The 19,965-nt window shown below is 47.8% G+C and overlaps 1 protein-coding gene across 2 annotated transcripts in view; it reads left to right on the top strand.

Annotated features, from left to right (window-relative positions):
- LOC126108894 (poly [ADP-ribose] polymerase tankyrase-1-like) overlaps positions 1–19,965 on the top strand; it is a 131,094-nt gene that overhangs the window by 70,556 nt on the left and 40,573 nt on the right. For both annotated transcript variants that reach the window (XM_049914261.1, XM_049914262.1), the window contains exon 2: positions 19,952–19,965. This exon is cut by the window's right edge and continues 560 nt beyond it. In XM_049914261.1, coding sequence (XP_049770218.1) covers positions 19,963–19,965 — 3 coding nt within the window. In that variant the 5' untranslated portion in view covers positions 19,952–19,962. The remainder of the gene's footprint in view (positions 1–19,951) is intronic.

Raw genomic sequence — 19,965 nt, 5'->3', positions numbered from 1 at the left:
TTGTCGAAACAAACGTAGATCAATATGAGAAGATGCTTTGCCCCATTGCAAACTTCAAGTAACTATATTTACTTGATCCATTTTGTTATCGAAACGTACCCCAACCCCCTTACAATTAACTCGTTTCCTTTATTTTTTTATTTATTTTCGTTTGGCATCGTCACTGGAAATGTGAACTAATTTACATGTGTAAACGTCCAACTGTTGCCAGTCATTAGAATACAGTCGTTTTTAACGAAAGGAATTCTAAACAGGAAACAAAATAGCTTCGTACATCGAAAATACTGCTGAGCTTAAACTTTTTTAAACATGTACATTAGAGAAGATAAATATTCCCCTCAACTGAAAGGAGAAACTTTATAAAATAAAAAAAATTTATTTGATAAAACAAGTATCTCTTTTTTTCCTCTTCTTCTGTCCCCCACCCCTCTCCCAACATGTACAAGATATTTCATTAACATTCAGTGCTCCTCACCCCATAGTCAACCAATATACCTAAAGAAGAGCACCAATATGTTCACAGTTTCTTGTAAAAGCAACCCAGTACAAACGTAACTTCCTCAGATTTACAAATAAGGTAAAGAAGCACGAATTCTGTTGCTGCTGGATCATGAAGTTGTTTTTGCATGTCAATCCTTAAAACAGGTGGAAATTTAAGTTCAGGAGTACACTATTTGTTAAGAATTGTAATGAATTGCACAATTACTTGATTGCAGAAATCTCTCAGAACAACGAGTGTTGGTCAACTACCGCCAATAGTTTCAAATTTTCCTACGTCAGAGAGGGAGACACCGCCATTATGAGTATGCCTGCAACAGACCTGGCGTTGGCCGTGCCTAGCTGACGTGACGTCACCAACAAGCGCCGAGGCCTTCCTTTGAGTCGGTGTTGATTGAGACCGGGCTTTGGGAGCTGCCGATCAGCGCTCCACAGTCTGTTATCGGCGCACGGTGGACGAGGAAAAGTCGAAACGATGAATCATAGGTCGGTTGTGAGTAGCAGATGACAGTCGCTGAATGCATAGATTTCTTTCGGCCGAACGTGCAAACTGATTACAGTTGATTTCTACACTCCTGGAAATGGAAAAAAGAACACATTGACACCGGTGTGTCAGACCCACCATACTTGCTCCGGACACTGCGAGAGGGCTGTACAAGCAATGATCACACGCACGGCACAGCGGACACACCAGGAACCGCGGTGTTGGCCGTCGAATGGCGCTAGCTGCGCAGCATTTGTGCACCGCCGCCGTCAGTGTCAGCCAGTTTGCCGTGGCATACGGAGCTCCATCGCAGTCTTTAACACTGGTAGCATGCCGCGACAGCGTGGACGTGAACCGTATGTGCAGTTGACGGACTTTGAGCGAGGGCGTATAGTGGGCATGCGGGAGGCCGGGTGGACGTACTGCCGAATTGCTCAACACGTGGGGCGTGAGGTCTCCACAGTACATCGATGTTGTCGCCACTGGTCGGCGGAAGGTGCACGTGCCCGTCGACCTGGGACCGGACCGCAGCGACGCACGGATGCACGCCAAGACCGTAGGATCCTACGCAGTGCCGTAGGGGACCGCACCGCCACTCCCCAGCAAATTAGGGACACTGTTGCTCCTGGGGTATCGGCGAGGACCATTCGCAACCGTCTCCATGAAGCTGGGCTACGGTCCCGCACACCGTTAGGCCGTCTTCCGCTCACGCCCCAACATCGTGCAGCCCGCCTCCAGTGGTGTCGCGACAGGCGTGAATGGAGGGACGAATGGAGACGTGTCGTCTTCAGCGATGAGAGTCGCTTCTGCTTCGGTGCCAATGATGGTCGTATGCGTGTTTGGCGCCGTGCAGGTGAGCGCCACAATCGGGACTGCATACGACCGAGGCACACAGGGCCAACACCCGGCATCATGGTGTGGGGAGCGATCTCCTACACTGGCCGTACACCACTGGTGATCGTCGAGGGGACACTGAATAGTGCACGGTACATCCAAACCGTCATCGAACCCATCGTTCTACCATTCCTAGACCGGCAAGGGAACTTGCTGTTCCAACAGGACAATGCACGTCCGCATGTATCCCATGCCACCCAACGTGCTCTAGAAGGTGTAAGTCAACTACCCTGGCCAGCAAGATCTCCGGATCTGTCCCCCATTGAGCATGTTTGGGACTGGATGAAGCGTCGTCTCACGCGGTCTGCACGTCCAGCACGAACTCTGGTCCAACTGAGGCGCCAGGTGGAAATGGCATGGCAAGCCGTTCCACAGGACTACATCCAGCATCTTTACGATCGTCTCCATGGGAGAATAGCAGCCTGCATTGCTGCGAAAGGTGGATATATACTGTACTAGTGCCGACATTGTGCATGCTCTGTTGCCTGTGTCTATGTGCCTGCGGTTCTGTCAGTGTGATCATGTGATGTATCTGACCCCAGGAATGTGTCAATAAAGTTTCCCCTTCCTGGGACAATGAATTCATGGTGTTCTTATTTCAATTTCCAGGAGTGTATATGGAGAGCGGGAAGAAATGAGATGGTCTGACAGAATAACATTTAGCAAAGCACGAGACCGTAGTTCTGGTTAGAATGTGAGCCAGCCAATCTCAACAAAAAATTAAGATTGCCGTAACAGACTGAAGTGTAGCGGTGCCCAAGATATGCGTTTCTCATTGCAGTAATGTACGAGGATCACTCCAAAAGAAATGCACACTATTTTTTTTTAAATCCATCTTTTATTCTACGTGTTGGAAATTTTTACAGTGTGTAGATACATCCTTTGGGAACAATATTCTCATTTCTCCGCATAATTTCCATCCCTTTCAACTGCCTTACGTCATCTTGGAACCAGCGCCTGTATACCCGCGCACGGTAAAATTCTGGACCAACCTGTTGGAGCCACTGTTTGGCAGCGTGCACAAGGGAATCACCATCTTCAAACCTTGTTCCACGAAGAGAGTCTTTCAGTTTCCCAAAGACATGATACTCACACGGAGCCAGGTCAGTACTGTAAGGTGGGTGTTTCAGTGTTGTCCATCCGAGTTTTGTGATCGCTTCCACGGTTTTTTGACTGACATGTGGCCGTGCATTGTCGTCCGACAGCAAAACATCCTGCTTTTGCCGATGTGGTCGAACACGACTCAGTCGAGCTTGAAGTTTCTTCTGTGTCTTCACATATGCATCAGAATTTATGGTGGTTCCACTTGGCACGATGTCCACAAGCAAGAGGCCTTCGGAATCGAAAAACACCGTAGCCATAACTTTTCCAGCAGAAGGTGTGGTTTTGAATTATTTTTTTTTTCTTGGGTGAATTTGCAGGATGCCACTCCATTGATTGCCTCTTCGTCTCTGGTGAAAAATGATGGAGCCATGTTTCATCACCTGTCACAATTCTTTAATAAATTCATCTCCACCATTCTCGTACTGTTCCAAAAGTTCGCTGCATACCGTTTTTCTTGTTCCTTTGTGAGCCACTGTCAACATCCTGGGAACCCACCTGGCACAAACCTTTTTGAACGTCAACACTTTCAGTATTCTGCAAACACTTCCTTCGCCTATTCCAACGTACCGTGATAATTCGTTCACTGTGGTGCGTCTGTCAGCAGTCACCAATTCGTTAACTCTCTGCACATTGTCTGGAGTGTGTGCAATACGAGGCCTGCCGCTGCGTGAACAATCTTCAATATTGCCGTGGCCGCTGTCATCACGTAACCTGCTTGCCCACCGACTAACTGTACTGCGATCGACAGCAGCATCTCCGTACACCTTTTTCAACCTCTTGTGCATGTTTCCCACTGCCTCGTTTTCACAGCACAAGAATTCTATGACAGCACGTTGCTACTGACGAACGTCAAGTGTAGCAGCCATCTTGAAGACACGCTGTGACGGCGCCACTCACGGGAACAGGCTGAACTAAGTTTGAAAACAAGCGGGAAGGATGTATCCACACACTGTAAAACTTTTACACATGCAGAATGAATACAGTATTTTTACAGAAATAGTGTGCAGTTCTTTTGGAGTGACCCGCGTATGTCGTATTTCCGATTCTGGCGAAAATTCCAACTGTGTAGTTGAACTGTAACCTAAATTAATAGCAAATTCAATATACAAACCATAACAAATTACGAACGATCTTTGTGATTCGCTACAGAGAACCATTCACTGGGCAGTTACCAAGGCTTCATTAGCAGATGGTTAATTGACTGTGTATGCCAACTTCTGCGTAACAACATACAGGACTAGTCACTAAGAGCGGAGGAATACAGATTCCAGTCGTAAAATGTGGTGGTGTTTCTACGTACATGCAGTGATTCGAAGCCGAAGTCTTTTAGCTTGACTTTAGTTCCTTCAGTCTGTAATCTTCCCCCTGCTTGGTAATCCCATCTATTGTCCACATTAGTCTTTTATGAAGATTACAATAAACTTTCAAGTTTACTTACCTTGTCATGTTGAGATGACTCCAGTTCTTCTTGTCTAGGGGTCCGATTCTTGAAGTTGAAAATGTCACATTTTAGATCCTCACGGTTGGATTCATCTAAATCAATTTGAAGATTTTTGACGTAGAATTTTTGTTTTTGCGTTAATATATTTTCTAACATGCAGTCTTTTGATTTTTTTTATATTAACGATGCTGAAATTACACTTTCCGCACGAAATACAAAAATACGTCCGATCACATCATCAGAAGCATGCTTAAGACTCTCTCACTCTGCGGAAATAACCATATTCCAAAGAGTTTACAATTTTTCTTAACAAAAGAATTTCTGCTAGTTTCTGTTATTTTCAGTTATTGTTCCATAAATGAATTCAGAAACAAACGCAGTAACCAGTACAGTAATTAATAACAGAAATTTTAGTGTGCCGGGTCTTCGTAATTTGTAAAAAAATAGTTTGAACTGTACATTCAGAACTAGTACTTATAACATCGAGACTAAAACGTTTCATAAAGTAATTCATTTTCATAAATTTTTGCTTGAAATATAATACACTGTGTATAAAATTATATGAAAGTTTTCAGAAAAGCAACTGAGATAATACTGACCTGTCCACAATTCGAAAACTAATAATGGTATCGAGAACTGCTGTTGAGGAAAAGTAATGCTGCAGAAGGGTGTTGCTTTACAAGTCCCTCTTAATATTGCGTTACATGTCTGTTTTGAAAGTCTTCATGATCCACACTGCTTTGCAGCTAGAAATTAAAGAAATTAGGTCTTCGCCCCTTCTGAAAACACGTTGTACAAAGCGAAGGTGCTGCAATAAAATGCGAAATCTTGAACACCGTGTTGTTGATCATTTGTGGCAGTTAACCTATGGCATGAATTGGACATAGAAAGCCGGCCACGGTGGCCATGCGGTTCTGGGCGCTGCAGTCCGGAGCCGCAGGACTGCTACGGTCTCAGGTTCGAATCCTGCCTCGGGCATGGATGTGTGTGATGTCCTTAGGTTAGTTAGGTTTAAGTAGTTCTAAGTTCTAGGGGACTTATTACCTGAGAAGTTAAGTCCCATAGTGCTCAGAGCCATTTTTGGACGTAGAAAGGATATCTTGGCGTAGTAGTTCACCTGTGATGGACAACTTTTACCAGCTTTTGCTTGCCACACGTGTTGAGGTTGCAGTTACAACTATTCACCGAAATTTGTGTTTTGTCCCACGGCTGAATGAGCGATTGGGGAATGACAGTTTGTCAGAAAGTAACTATTGGAGCCTTTCTTGAAGTGGGTCTGTTGTCGGTGACTACATCTCTATTACACCCAAGCCATTTTTTAACGAATGAAAGCGTTCTGTATATGAACTCGTAAAGAGCTCAATGGTACTAATCATGTGATTCACTACGATATTCTTTGTAGGCAATGATCATATAAGAGAAATTGGCACATCTACATCTACATGACTACTCTGAAATTCACATTTAAATGCTTGGCAGAGGGTTCATCGAACCACAATCATACTATCTCTCTACCATTCCAATTCCGACCAGCGCGCGGAAAAAACGAACATCTAAACCTTTCTGTTCGAGCTCTGATTTCTCTTATTTTATTTTGATGATCATTCCTACCTATGTAGGTTGGGCTCAACAAAATATTTTCGCATTCGGAAGAGAAAGTTGGTGACTGAAATTTCGTAAATAGATCTCGCCGCGACAAAAAACGTCTTTGCTTTAATGACTTCCATCCCAACTCGCGTATCATATCTGCCACACTCTCTCCCCTATTACGTGATAATACAAAACGAGCTGCCCTTTTTTGCACCCTTTCGATGTCCTCCGTCAATCCCACCTGCTAAGGATCCCACACCGCGCAGCAATATTCTAACAGAGGACGAGTGTAGTGTAAGCTGTCTCTTTAGTAGACTTGTTGCATCTTCCAAGTGTCCTGCCAATGAAACGCAACCTTTGGCTCGCCTTCCCGACATTGTTGTCTTTCCAACTGAAGTTGTCCGTAATTTTAACACCCAGGTACTTAGTTGAATTGCCAGCCTTGAGAATTGTACTATTTATCGAGTAATCGAATTCCGACGGATTTCTTTTGGAACTCGTGTGGATCACCTCACACTTTTCGTTATTTAGCGTCAACTGCCACCTGCCACACCATACAGCAAACTTTTCTGAATCGCTTTGCAACTGATACTGGTCTTCGGATCACCTTACTAGACGGTAAATTACAGCATCATGGGCGAACAACCTAAGAGAACTGCTTAGATTGTCACCCAGGTCATTTATATAGATCATGAACAGCAGAGGTCCCAGGACGCTTCCTTGGGAACACCTGATATCACTTCAGTTTTACTCGATGATTTGCCGTCTATTACTACGAACTGCGACCTTCCTGACGGGAAGTCACGAATCCAGTCGCACAACTGTGACGATACCCCATAGGCCCGCAGCTTGATTAGAAGTCGCTTGTGAGGAACGATGTCAAAAGCTTTCCGGAAATCCAGAAATACGGAATCAACCTTAGATCCCCTGTCGATAACGGCTATTACTTCGTGCGAATAAAGAGCTAGCTGCGTTGCGCAAGAACGATGTTTTCTGAAACCATGCTGATTACTTATCAATAGATCGTTCCCTGTTGTCACTTTAAATTACTCTGGGGTTGTCATCTTGGTAAAAAAGGTTTTCTGCCTGTAATCTGCGTCGTAATTGGACGATGTTTCTATCACGTAATTCGCAATCTTCATCAGGTGCTCCCTGAGGCTGAATTCAGTGTAGGCTGGGTCCAGTATTTACGTCTATTTGAGACTAGGCCGTACGTCATTGCTCCCGCGTTGCGTCGAGTGCTCCGTGCGAAGTTAACATGCTGGCCAGTAGCAGCAACATCTACATCTACATCCATACTCCGCAAGCCACCTGACGGTGTGTGGCGGAGGGTACTTTGAGTACCTCTATCGGTTCTCCCTTCTATTCCAGTCTCGTATTGTTCGTGGAAAGGAGGATTGTCGGTATGCTTCTGTGTGGGCTCTAATATCTCTGATTTTATCCTCATGGTCTGTTCGCGAGATACACGTTGGAGGGAGCAATAAACTGCTTGACTCTTCAGTGATGGTATGTTCTCGAAACTTCGACAAAAGCCCGTACCGAGCTACTGAGCGTCTCTCCTGCAGAGTCTTCCACTGGAGTTTATCTATCATCTCCCTAACGCTTTCGCGATTACTGAATGATCCTGTGACGAAGCGCGCTGCTCTCCGTTGGATCTTCTCTATCTCTTCTATCAACCCTATCTGGTATAGATCCCACACTGCAGAGCAATATTCAAGCAGTGGGCGAACAAGCGTACTGTAACCTACTTCCTTTGTTTTCGGATTGCATTTCCTTAGGATTCTTCCAATGAATCTGTCTGGCATCTGCTTTAACGACGATCAACTTTATATGATCATTCCATTTTAAATCACTCCTAATGCGTACTCCCAGATAATTTATGGTATTAACTGCTTCCAGTTGCTGACCTGCTATTTTGTAGCTAAATGATAAAGGATCTATCTTTCTGTGTATTCGCAGCACATTACACTTGTCTACATTGAGATTCAATTGCCATTCCCTGCACCATGCGTCAATTCGCTGCAGATCCTCCTGCATTTCAGTACAATTTTCCATTGTTACAACCTCTCGATACACCACAGCATCATCTGCAAAAAGCCTCAGTGAACATCCGATGTCATCCACAAGGTCATTTATGTATATTGTGAATAGCAACGGTCCTACGACACTCCCGTAGTATTTCCCAGGCGTACCAGCTGATGGAGATTGTGGGTTATACGGTCGAAACATAATGCAAGTACGACGCGAATTACTGGCAGGAAACCTGATTTTTGGCAACACGGGGTAGCAACGCGGTCTACGGCACCTTGTCACGGTCCGTGCGCCACCCCCTGTTGGAGGTTCGAGTCCTCCCTCGGGCATGGGTGTGTGTGTTGTCCTTAGCGTAAGTTACTTTAAGTTAGCTTAAGTAGTGGGTAACCTTATTGACCGATGTCCCGTAAGACCTTACCACAAATTTCCAAAAATTTACCTGATTTTCGAAGACGGCAACGCCTCACCGCCAAATTCTGATGGTCCATTCTGATGTTTTAAGTTTATCGTGCTTTAAAGGAATAGAGATACATCACTTTGATACAAGACAGTTAATATCAACTTCATTCTATTCCTTTCCTAATAATAAGTTCCTTCAGTGACACGAGCAATTCACATACAGACAATACTTCAGTTGGCACTGAGTAACGAAATAGTTATCTATTATTGCATGAAGAGTTGAAGCAGCAATAGACACTTGTTTTTCAACAAACATAATCGGAATGATCGTAGAAAATATATAAAACGAAAATAAAAGTTGGTGTCACTTCAATAATGTTCGTGTCTGGGGTGTTTGTTGGCCAGTGGAAGTGTTTAAACACAGAAGAGCGTTCCTGGAGCCACTCTGTAGCAATTCTGGACATGTGCGGTGTCGCATTGTCCTGTTGGAATTGCCCAAGTCTGCCGCAATGCACAATGGTTCAAATGGCTCTGAGCACTATGGGACTTAACATCTGAGGTCATCAACCCCCTAGGCTAAGAAGTACTTAAACCTAACTAACCTAAGGACATCACACACATCCATGCCAAAAGCAGGACTCGAACTTGCGACCGTAGCATCAAGGTGGTTCCGGACTGAAGCGCCTAGAACCGCTCGGCCACAAAAGGCTGACAAGGCACAATGGACATGAATGGCTGCAGGTGATCAGACAGGATGCTTACATACGTGTCACCTATCAGAGTGGTATCTACACTCCTGGAAATTGACATAAGAACACCGTGAATTCATTGTCCCAGGAAGGGGAAACTTTATTGACACATTCCTGGGGTCAGATACATCACATGATCACACTGACAGAACCACAGGCTCATAGACACAGGCAACAGAGCATGCACAATGTCGGCACTAGTACAGTGTATATCCACCTTTCGCAGCAATGCAGGCTGCTATTCTCCCATGGAGACGATCGTAGAGATGCTGGATGTAGTCCTGTGGAACGGCTTGCCATGCCATTTCCACCTGGCGCCTCAGTTGGACCAGAGTTCGTGCTGGACGTGCAGACTGCGTGAGACGACGCTTCATCCAGTCCCAAACATGCTCAATGGGGGACAGATCCGGAGATCTTGCTGGCCAGGGTAATTGACTTACACCTTCTAGAGCACGTTGGGTGGCACGGGATACATGCGGACGTGCATTGTCCTGTTGGAACAGCAAGTTCCCTTGCCGGTCTAGGAATGGTAGAACGATGGGTTCGATGACGGTTTGGATGTACCGTGCACTATTCAGTGTCCCCTCGACGATCACCAGTGGTGTACGGCCAGTGTAGGAGATCGCTCCCCACACCATGATGCCGGGTGTTGGCCCTGTGTGCCTTGGTCGTATGCAGTCCTGATTGTAGCGCTCACCTGCACGGCGCCAAACACGCATACGACCATCATTGGCACCAAGGCAGAAGCGACTCTCATCGCTGAAGACGACACGTCTCCATTCGTCCCTCCAATCACGCCTGTCGCGACACCACTGGAGGCGGGCTGCACGATGTTGGGGCGTGAGCGGAAGACGGCCTAAAGGTGTGCGGGACCGTAGCCCAGCTTCATGGAGACGGTTGCGAATGGTCCTCGCCGATACCCCAGGAGCAACAGTGTCTCTAATTTGCTGGGAAGTGACGGTGCGGTCCCCTACGGCACTGCGTAGGATCCTACGGTCTCGGCGTGCATCCGTGCGTCGCTGCGGTCCGGTCCCAGGTCGACGGGCACGTGCACCTTCCGCCGACCACTGGCGACAACATCGATGTACTGTGGAGACCTCACGCCCCACGTGTTGAGCAATTCGGCGGTACGTCCACCCGGCCTCCCGCATGCCCACTATACGCCCTCGCTCAAAGTCCGTCAACTGCACATACGGTTCACGTCCACGCTGTCGCGGCATGCTACCAGTGTTAAAGACTGCGATGGAGCTCCGTATGCCACGGCAAACTGGCTGACACTGACGGCGGCGGTGCACAAATGCTGCGCAGCTAGCGCCATTCGACGGCCAACACCGCGGTTCCTGGTGTGTCCGCTGTGCCGTGCGTGTGATCATTGCTTGTACAGCCCTCTCGCAGTGTCCGGAGCAAGTATGGTGGGTCTGACACACCGGTGTCAATGTGTTCTTTTTTCCATTTCCAGGAGTGTAGACATATCAGGGGTCCCGTAGCACTGTCACTGCACATGCCCCGCGCCATTACAGAGCGTCTGGCAGCTTGATGAGTCCCCTACTGACACGAGGGTCCCTGGATTCACGAGCTTGTCTCCATACATTCACACGTCCATCTGCTAGATACATTTTGAAACGAGACTCGTCCGACCAGGCAACATGTTTCCCATCAACAGTCCAGTGTCGGTGTTGACGGACCCAGGCGAGGCGTAAAGCTTTGTGTCGTGCAGTCATCAAGGGTAAACGAGTGGGTCTCAGAACGCCCATATCGATGATGTTTCGAGGAATGGTTCGCACATTGACACTTTTTGATGGCCCAGCATTGAAATCTGCAGCAATTTGCGGAAGAATTGCACTTCTGTCACACTGAACGATTCTCTTGAGCCGGCCGGTGTGGCCGAGCGGTTCTACGCGCTTCAGTCTGGAACCACCTTGATGCTACGGTCGCAGGTTCGAATCCTGCCTACATCTACATCTACATGATTACTCTGCAATTCACATTTAAGTGCTTGGCAGAGAGTTCATCGAACTACAATCATACTATCTCTTTACCATTCCACTCCCGAACAGCACGCGGGAAAAACGAACACCTAAACCTTTCTGTTCGAGCTCTGATTTCTCTTATTTTATTTTGATGATCATTCCTACCTATGTAGGTTGGGCTCAACAAAATATTTTCGCATTCGGAAGAGAAAGTTGGTGACTGAAATTTCGTAAATAGATCTCGCCGCGACGAAAAACGTCTTTGCTCTAATGACTTCCATCCCAAGTCGCGTATCATATCTGCCACACTCTCTCCCCTATTACGCGATAATACAAAACGAGCTGCCCCTTTTTGCACCCTTTCGATGTCCTCCCTCAATCCCACCTGGTAAGGATCCCACACCGCGCAGCAATATTCTAACAGAGGACGAACGAGTGTAGTGAAAGCTGTCTCTTTAGTGGACTTGTTGCATCTTATAAGTGTCCTGCCAATGAAACGCAACCTTTGGCTCGCCTTCCCCACAATATTATCTATGTGGTCTTTCCAACTGAAGTTGTTCGTAATTTTAACACCCAGGTACTTAGTTGAATTGACAGCCTTGAGAATTGTACTATTTATCGAGTAATCGAATTCCAACGGTTTTCTTTTGGAACTCATGTGGATCACCTCGCAATTTTCGTTATTTAGCGTCAACTGCCAACTGCCACACCATACAGCAATCTTTTCTAAATCGCTTTGCAACTGATACTGGTCTTCGGATGACCTTACTAGACGGTAAAATCTGCGAACAACCTAAGAGAACTGCTCAGATTGTCACCCAGGTCATTTACATAGATCAGGAACAGCAGAGGTCCATGCCTCGGGCATGGATGTGTGTGATGCCCTTAGGTTAGTTAGGTTTAAGTAGTTCTAAGTTCTAGGGGACTCAGATGTTAAGTCTAATAGTGCTCAGAGCCATTTTGATTCTCCTGAGTCGGCGTTTGTCCCGTTCTTGCAGGATCTTTTTCCGGCCTCAGCGATGTCGGAGATTTGATGCTTTACCGGATTCCTGATATTCGCGGTACACTCGTGAAACGGTCGTATGAGAAAAGCGCCACTTCTTCGCTACCTCGGAGGAGCTGTGTAAAATTGGCCGTGCGCCGACTATAATACCACGTTCAGACTCACTTAAATCTTGATAACCTGCCATTGTACCAGCGGTAGCCGATCTAACAACTGCGCCAGACACTTGTCTTATAGAGCCTTTGCCAACCGCAGCGCCGCATTCTGCCTGCTTACATCTCACCGTTTTTGAATACGCATGCCTCTACCAGTTTCTTTGGCGCTTCAGTGTAATATTGCCGACTGCCAGACTCTCAGTTTCTCATCTATCGAGCGTCCGCGACTCTCCCGTTGAGAATGGTCGCGCAGTGAAATACACTACTGGCCATTAAAATTGCTACACCAAGAAGAAATGCAGTTGATGAACGGGTATTCATTGGGCAAATATATTATACTACAACTGACATGTGATTACATTTTCACGCAGTTTGGGTGCATAGATCCTGAGAAATCAGTACCCAGAACAACCACTTCTGGCCCTAATAACGGCCTTGATACGCCTGAGCATTGAGTCAAACAGAGCTCGGATGGCGTGTACAGGTACAGCTGCCCATTTAGCTTCAACACGATACCTCAGTTCATCACGAGTAGTGACTGGCGTATTGTGACGAGCCAGTTGCTCGGCCACCATTGACCAGACATTTTCAATTGGTGAGAGATCTGAGGAATGTGCTGGCCAGGGCAGCAGTCGAACATTTTCTGTATCCAGAAAGGCCCATACGGGACCTGTAACATGCGGTCGTGCATTATCCTGCTGAAATGTAGGGTTTCGCAGGGATCTAATTAAGGGTAGACCCACGGGTCGTAACACATTTGAAATGTAAAGTCCACTGTTCAAAGTGCCGTCAATTCGAACAAGAGGTGACCGAGACGTGTAACCAATGGCACCCCATACCGTCACGCCGGGTGATACGCCAGTATGGCGATGACGAATACACGCTTCCAATATGCGTTCACCACGATGTCACCAAACACGGATGCGACCATCATGATGCTGTAAACAACCTGGATTCATCCGAAAAAATGACGTTTTGTTTCGTGCACGCAGGTTCGCCGTCGAGTACACCATCTCAGGCGCTCCTGTCTGTGATGCAGCGTCAAGGGTAACCGCAGCCACGGTCTGTGAGCTGATAGCCCATTCTGTTGCAAACGTCGTCGAACTGTTCGTGCAGATGGTTGTTGTCTTGCAAACGTCCCCATCTGTTGACTCAGGGATCGAGACGTGGCTGCACGATCCGTTACAGCCATGCGGATAAGATGCCTGTCATCTCGACTGCTAGTGATACGAGGCCGTTGGGATCCAGCACGGCGTTGCGTATCACCCTCCTGAACCCACCGATTCCATATTCTGCTAAAAGTCATTGGATCTCGACCCACGCGAGCAGCAATGTCGCGACACGATAACAATCGCGATAGGCTACAATCCGAGCTTTATCAAAGTCGGAAGCGTGATGGTAGGCATTTCTCCTCCTTACACGACGCATCACAACAACGTTTCACCAGGCAACGCCGGTCAACTGCTGTTTCTGTATGAGAAATCGGTAGGAAACTTTCGTCATGTCAGCACGTTGTAGGTGCCAATCTTGTGTGAATGCTGTGAAAAGCTAATCACTTGCATATCACAGCATCTTCTTGCTGTCTGTTATATTTCGCGACTGTAGCACGTCATCTTCGTGTTGTAGGAATTTTTATGGCTAGTTGTGTATATTAAGTGTACTAGAGCAGCTAGTTAATTACACGAAAATTATATCAGAAACAACCAAATCCATTTAGCAAAACAGTTCTACTAAAAATGCTGTCAGAAAAACTTACGGGTGGCTTATTTCGGTTACGTTCTGATTCAGTTTTTCACTCGTCGGCGAAGGAACAAATCTGCACAGAATTCGGCATGCAACGCAGGTAAAATACACATTGCACTGTGCGCTTCACAAAACGGAAAAACGTAGTATGCTGTGACTTATATTGGCCAACTCATACAAATACCTGCGTGTAACACTTTGTGTTGATGTGAAACGGAATATCACATAGTTTCAGACTTCGATTTATTGGTAGAATTCTGGAGAAGTGCAGTCAATCTAGAGAGGAGATTGCTTATACACTCCTGGAAATTGAAATAAGAACACCGTGAATTCATTGTCCCGGGAAGGGGAAACTTTATTGACACATTCCTGGGGTCAGATACATCACATGATCACACTGACAGAACCACAGGCACATAGACACAGGCAACAGAGCATGCACAATGTCGGCACTAGTACAGTGTATATCCACCTTTCGCAGCAATGCAGGCTGCTATTCTCCCATGGAGACGATCGTAGAGATGCTGGATGTAGTCCTGTGGAACGGCTTACCATGCCATTTCCACCTGGCGCCTCACTTGGACCAGCGTTCGTGCTGGACGTGCAGACCGCGTGAGACGACGCTTCATCCAGTCCCAAACATGCTCAATGGGGGACAGATCCGGAGATCTTGCTGGCCAGGGTAGTTGACTTACACCGGGTGGCACGGGATACATGCGGACGTGCATTGTCCTGTTGGAACAGCAAGTTCCCTTGCCGGTCTAGGAATGGTAGAACGATGGGTTCGATGACGGTTTGGATGTACCGTGCACTATTCAGTGTCCCGTCGACGATCACCAGTGGTGTACGGCCAGTGTAGGAGATCGCTCCCCACAGCATGATGCCGGGTGTTGGCCCTGTGTGCCTCGGTCGTATGCAGTCCTGATTGTGGCGCTCACCTGCACGGCGCCAAACACGCATACGACCATCATTGGCACCAAGGCAGAAGCGACTCTCATCGCTGAAGACGACACGTCTCCATTCGTCCCTCCATTCACGCCTGTCGCGACACCACTGGAGGCGGGCTGCACGATGTTGGGGCGTGAGCGGAAGACGGCCTAACGGTGTGCGGGACCGTAGCCCAGCTTCATGGAGACGGTTGCGAATGGTCCTCGCCGATACCCCAGGAGCAACAGTGTCCCTAATTTGCTGGGAAGTGGCGGTGCGGTCCCCTACGGCACTGCGTAGGATCCTACGGTCTTGGCGTGCATCCGTGCGTCGCCGCGGTCCGGTCCCAGGTCGACGGGCACGTGCACCTTCCGCCGACCACTGGCGACAACATCGATGTACTGTGGAGACCTCACGCCCCACGTGTTGAGCAATGCGGCGGTACGTCCACCCGGCCTCCCGCATGTCCACTATACGCCCTCGCTCAAAGCCCGTCAACTGTACATACGGTTCACGTCCACGCTGTCGCGGCATGCTACCAGTGTTAAAGACTGCGATGGAGCTCCGTACGCCACGGCAAACTGGCTGACACTGACGGCGGCGGTGCACAAATGCTGCGCAGCTAGCGCCATTGGACGGCCAACACCGCGGTTCCTGGTGTGTCCGCTGTGCCGTGCGTGTGATCATTGCTTGTACCGCCCTCTCGCAGTGTCCGGAGCAAGTATGGTGGGTCTGACACACCGGTGTCAATGTGTTCTTTTTTCTATTTCCAGGAGTGTATGTTCTATATGCTGTCCACCGTTTTCTGCAACAAGTTGAAGCCCAGAAACAACATGTTCCACAACTAATCTTACTGTTTCCCGAGTCACGTTCAGAACGTGTTGTGCGATGCGTGCCTTCAATGCAGCTAAGTGTCCAATCGGAACACTGAACACATCTTTCAGACAGCCCCACAGCCAGAAGTCACACGAGTTTAGATCAGGTGATTGGGACGGCCATGCTGTAGGGAAACGGCGACTGATAATTCCAGCATTTCCGAAATGACGCTTCAGCATCTACTTAACTGGATTTGCAATGTGCGGAGGTGCGCCATAAGTTCCACTGATCAAAGTGCCGTCAATGCTAACAAGAGGTGACCGAGACGCGTAACCAATGGCACCCCATACCATCACGCCGGTTGATACGCCAGTATGGCGATGACGAATACATGGTTTGGTTGTTTGGGGAAGGAGACCAGACAGCGTGGTCGTCGGTATCATCGAATTAGGAAAGGATGGGGAAGGAAGTCGGACGTGCCCTTTCAGAGCAACCATCCCGGGATTTGCCTGGACTGATTTAGGGAAATCACGGAAAACCTAAATCAGGATGGCCGGACGCGGGATTGAAGCGTCATCCTCCCGAATGCGAGTCCAATGTCTAACCACTGCGCCACCTCGCTCGGTGACGAATACACGCTTCCAATGTGCGTTCACCGTGAAGTCGCCAAACATGGATGCGAACATCATGGTGCTGTAAAAAGAACCTGGATCCATCCGAAAAAATGACGTTTTGCCATTCGTGCACCCAGGTACGTCGTCGAGTACACCATCGCAGGCGCTTCTGCCTGTGATGCAGAGTCAAGGGTAACCGCAGCCAAGGTCTCTAAGCTGATAGTCCGTGCTGCTGTTAACGTCGTCGAACTGTTCGTGCAGATAGTTGTTGTCTTGCAAACGTCCCCATCTGTTGACTCAGGGATCGAGACGGTGGCTGCACGATCCGTTACAGTCATGCGGATAAGATGCCTGTCATCTCGACTGCTAGTGATACGAGGCCGCTGGGATCCAGTACGGCGTTCCGTATTACCCTCCTGAACCCACCGATTCCATATTCTGCTAACAGTCATTGGATATCGACCGACGCGAGCAAGAATGTCACGATACAATGAACCGCAATCGCGATGGGCTACAATCCGACCTTTATCAAAGTCGGAAACGTGATGGTACGCATTTATACTCCTTACACGAGGCATGACAACAACGTTTCATCAGGCAACGCCAGTCAAGTGCTGTTTGTGTATGAGAAATCGTTTGGAAACTTCCCTCAAGTCAGCACGTTGTAGGTGTCGCCACCGGCGCCAACTTAGTGTGAATTCTCTGAAAAGCTAATCACTTCCGTGTCACAGCATCATCTTCCTGTCGGTTAAATTTCGCGTCTGTAGCACGTCACCTTCGTGGTGTAGCAATGTTAATCGCGAGTAGTGTGTGTATTCTGACACATACAGCGCCATCTATTCATCAATTTTCACACTTTTTTTCTTCTGCCGTACATTTCCCCCTTCTCCTATAATATTCTGTTGTTGCAGTTTGACGTCATTCTGACCAGTGGTGTTATTTCTGCAGCGTTTTGAAAGTTAATGGTTCAATTGGCTCTGAGTACTATGGGACTTAACATCTGAGGTCATCAGTCCCCTAGAACTTAGAAATACTTAAACATAACTAACCTAAGGACATCACACACATCAATGTCCGAAGCAGGATTCGAACCTGCGACCATAGCAGTCACGCGGTTCCAGACTGAAGCGCCTAGAAGAGTTCGGCCACCCCGTCCGGACTTGAAAGTTTATGATTAGAATGACCCTTTACTACAACCCCCTATGCATCCCTCACATAGTGCCGTGAGGATAACATAAGAGTAATTACTGCATGCACAGAGGCAGTCAGTCATTCTTGCAGTGCTGGATACGTGAATGGAATGGTAAGAATCCCTAATACAAAACTGTTAAGGCTTTCGTGGCCACTTGTTGACAAACTGCCTATTGGCTTCTGTCTCGGGTTCTTCGGCCGACGTTCATCCAATGATTTTTCTGACGTTTCGCCAGCACGAGTGGCTGGCATTGTCAAAGCTTCACCCTCCATTGCCGGTGGTGAACTGGAGTCCAGCTCGCGGCCGCAGACTATATGTAGCTGGCGCGCCAACGTCCGAGGGCTTCTCCACGGTCATTTCCGGTGTGGTTCTCCTCTTGCTACCTGCGACGGTCGTTCGCTGCAGTACGGGAAGCCAGGATCCGTTTACCTTAAGGCTTTCCTCCTTCTTGTTGAAACTGTTCGAATGTTTTTGGATTTCTACAGCTTCTCTGAACAAGCGCGTGTGATAATGCTTCTCTACAGCCAGAAATTCCGTGTCGACGAATTTTATTACGTGGTCGGTCTGATTCAGTGCGTGCTCTGCCGCGGCCGATTTCTCCATCTGCCCCAACCTGCAATGTCGCTTATGCTGTTTGATCCTGGTGTTAATTGATCGTTCAGTCATTCCGACATAGACTTTTCCGCATGTGCACGGTATACGGTATATTCCCGACATTGCAAGTGGGTCTCTTTTCTCCTTCGCCGATCTAAGACACTCTTTGATCTTCCTTGTCGGTTTGAAAATCGTCTTTACTCCATGTTTGCGCAATATACGGCCTATTGTGTCCGTCACTGTGGGAACGTATGGCAGAAAGGCCGTACCCGACTTTTCTTTTTCTGGTTCCTTACTTCGCCGAGTGTTTGGCACTGTTTCACTTCTAATGTAATTTGTGGAGTACCCATTGCTCCTCAGGACAGTTTCCAGCTGTTGCATTTCTCTTTTGAGGTGTTGCGGCTCACATATTCGTCCTGCTCTCGTTACGAGCGTAATAATCATGCCTCTTCTCTGGTGGTGGTTTGACAGTTTGTGCAGGTACCGGTCCATGTGTGTCGGTTTTCGATACACGCTGTGTCCCAGGTTTTCGCCGTCCCATGTGACCGGCACATCTAGAAATGGCAGTTTCTTGTCCTTTTCTACTTCCACGGTAAACGGATCCTGGCTTCCCGTACTGCAGCGAACGACCGTCGCAGGTAGCAAGAGGAGAACCGCACCGGAAGTGACCGCGGAGAAGCCCTCGGACGTTGGCGCGCCAGATACATACAGGGTGTTACAAAAACGTACGGCCAAACTTTCAGGAAACATTCCTCACACAAATAAAGAAAAGATGTTATGTAGACATGTGTCCGGAAACGCTTAATTTCCATGTTAGAGCTCATTTTAGTTTCGTCCACCTACGGTCAATGGAGCACGTTATCATGATTTCATACGGGATACTCTACCTGTGCTGCTAGAACATGTGCCTTTACAAGTACGACACAACATGTGGTTCATCCACGATGGAGCTCCTGCACATTTCAGTCGAAGTGTTCGTACGCTTCTCAAGAACAGATTTGGTGACCGACGGATTGGTAGAGGTGGACCAATTCCGTGGCCTCCACGCTCTCCTGACCTCGACCCTCTCGACTTTCATTTATGGGGGAATTTGAAAGCTCTCGTCTATGCAACCACAGCACCAAATGTAGAGACTCTTCGTGCTCGTATTGTGGATGGCTGTGATACAACACGCCATTCTCCAGGGCTGCATCAGCATATCAGGGATTCGATGCGACGGAGGGTGGATGCACGTATCCTCACTAACAGAGGACGTTTTGAACATTTCCTGTAACAAAGTGCTTGAAGTCACGGTGGTACGTTCTGTTGCTGTGTGTTTCCATTCCATGATTAATGTGATTTGAAGAGAAGTAATAAAATGAGCTGTAACATGGAAAGTAAGCGTTTCCGGACACATGTCCACATAACACATTTTCTTTCTTTGTGTGTGAGGAATGTTTCCTGAAAGTTTGGCCCGTACCTTTTTGTAACACCCTGTATAGTCTGCCGCCGCAAGCTCGGCTCCAGTTCACCACCGGCAATGGAGGGTGAAGCTTTGACAATGCCAGCCACTCGTGCTGGCGAAACGTCAGAAAAATCATCAGACGAATGTCGGCCGAAGAACCCGAGACAGGAGCCAATAGGCAGTTTGTCAATCTCTAATAACTGGAGCAATGGGATGTTCCTTCTGCCGTGCACTTCATATTGGTCTGTAGACCGTAGGTGTAGATGTAAGGACAGAGGGCTGCTCAGTGGCGCCGTGTTGCAGAACTGGCGACCATG

The sequence above is a fragment of the Schistocerca cancellata genome, chromosome 11 (assembly GCF_023864275.1).
Source record: "Schistocerca cancellata isolate TAMUIC-IGC-003103 chromosome 11, iqSchCanc2.1, whole genome shotgun sequence".
Classification (NCBI taxonomy): Eukaryota; Metazoa; Arthropoda; class Insecta; order Orthoptera; family Acrididae; genus Schistocerca; species Schistocerca cancellata.
This window is presented reverse-complemented; position numbering and strand designations above follow the sequence as displayed.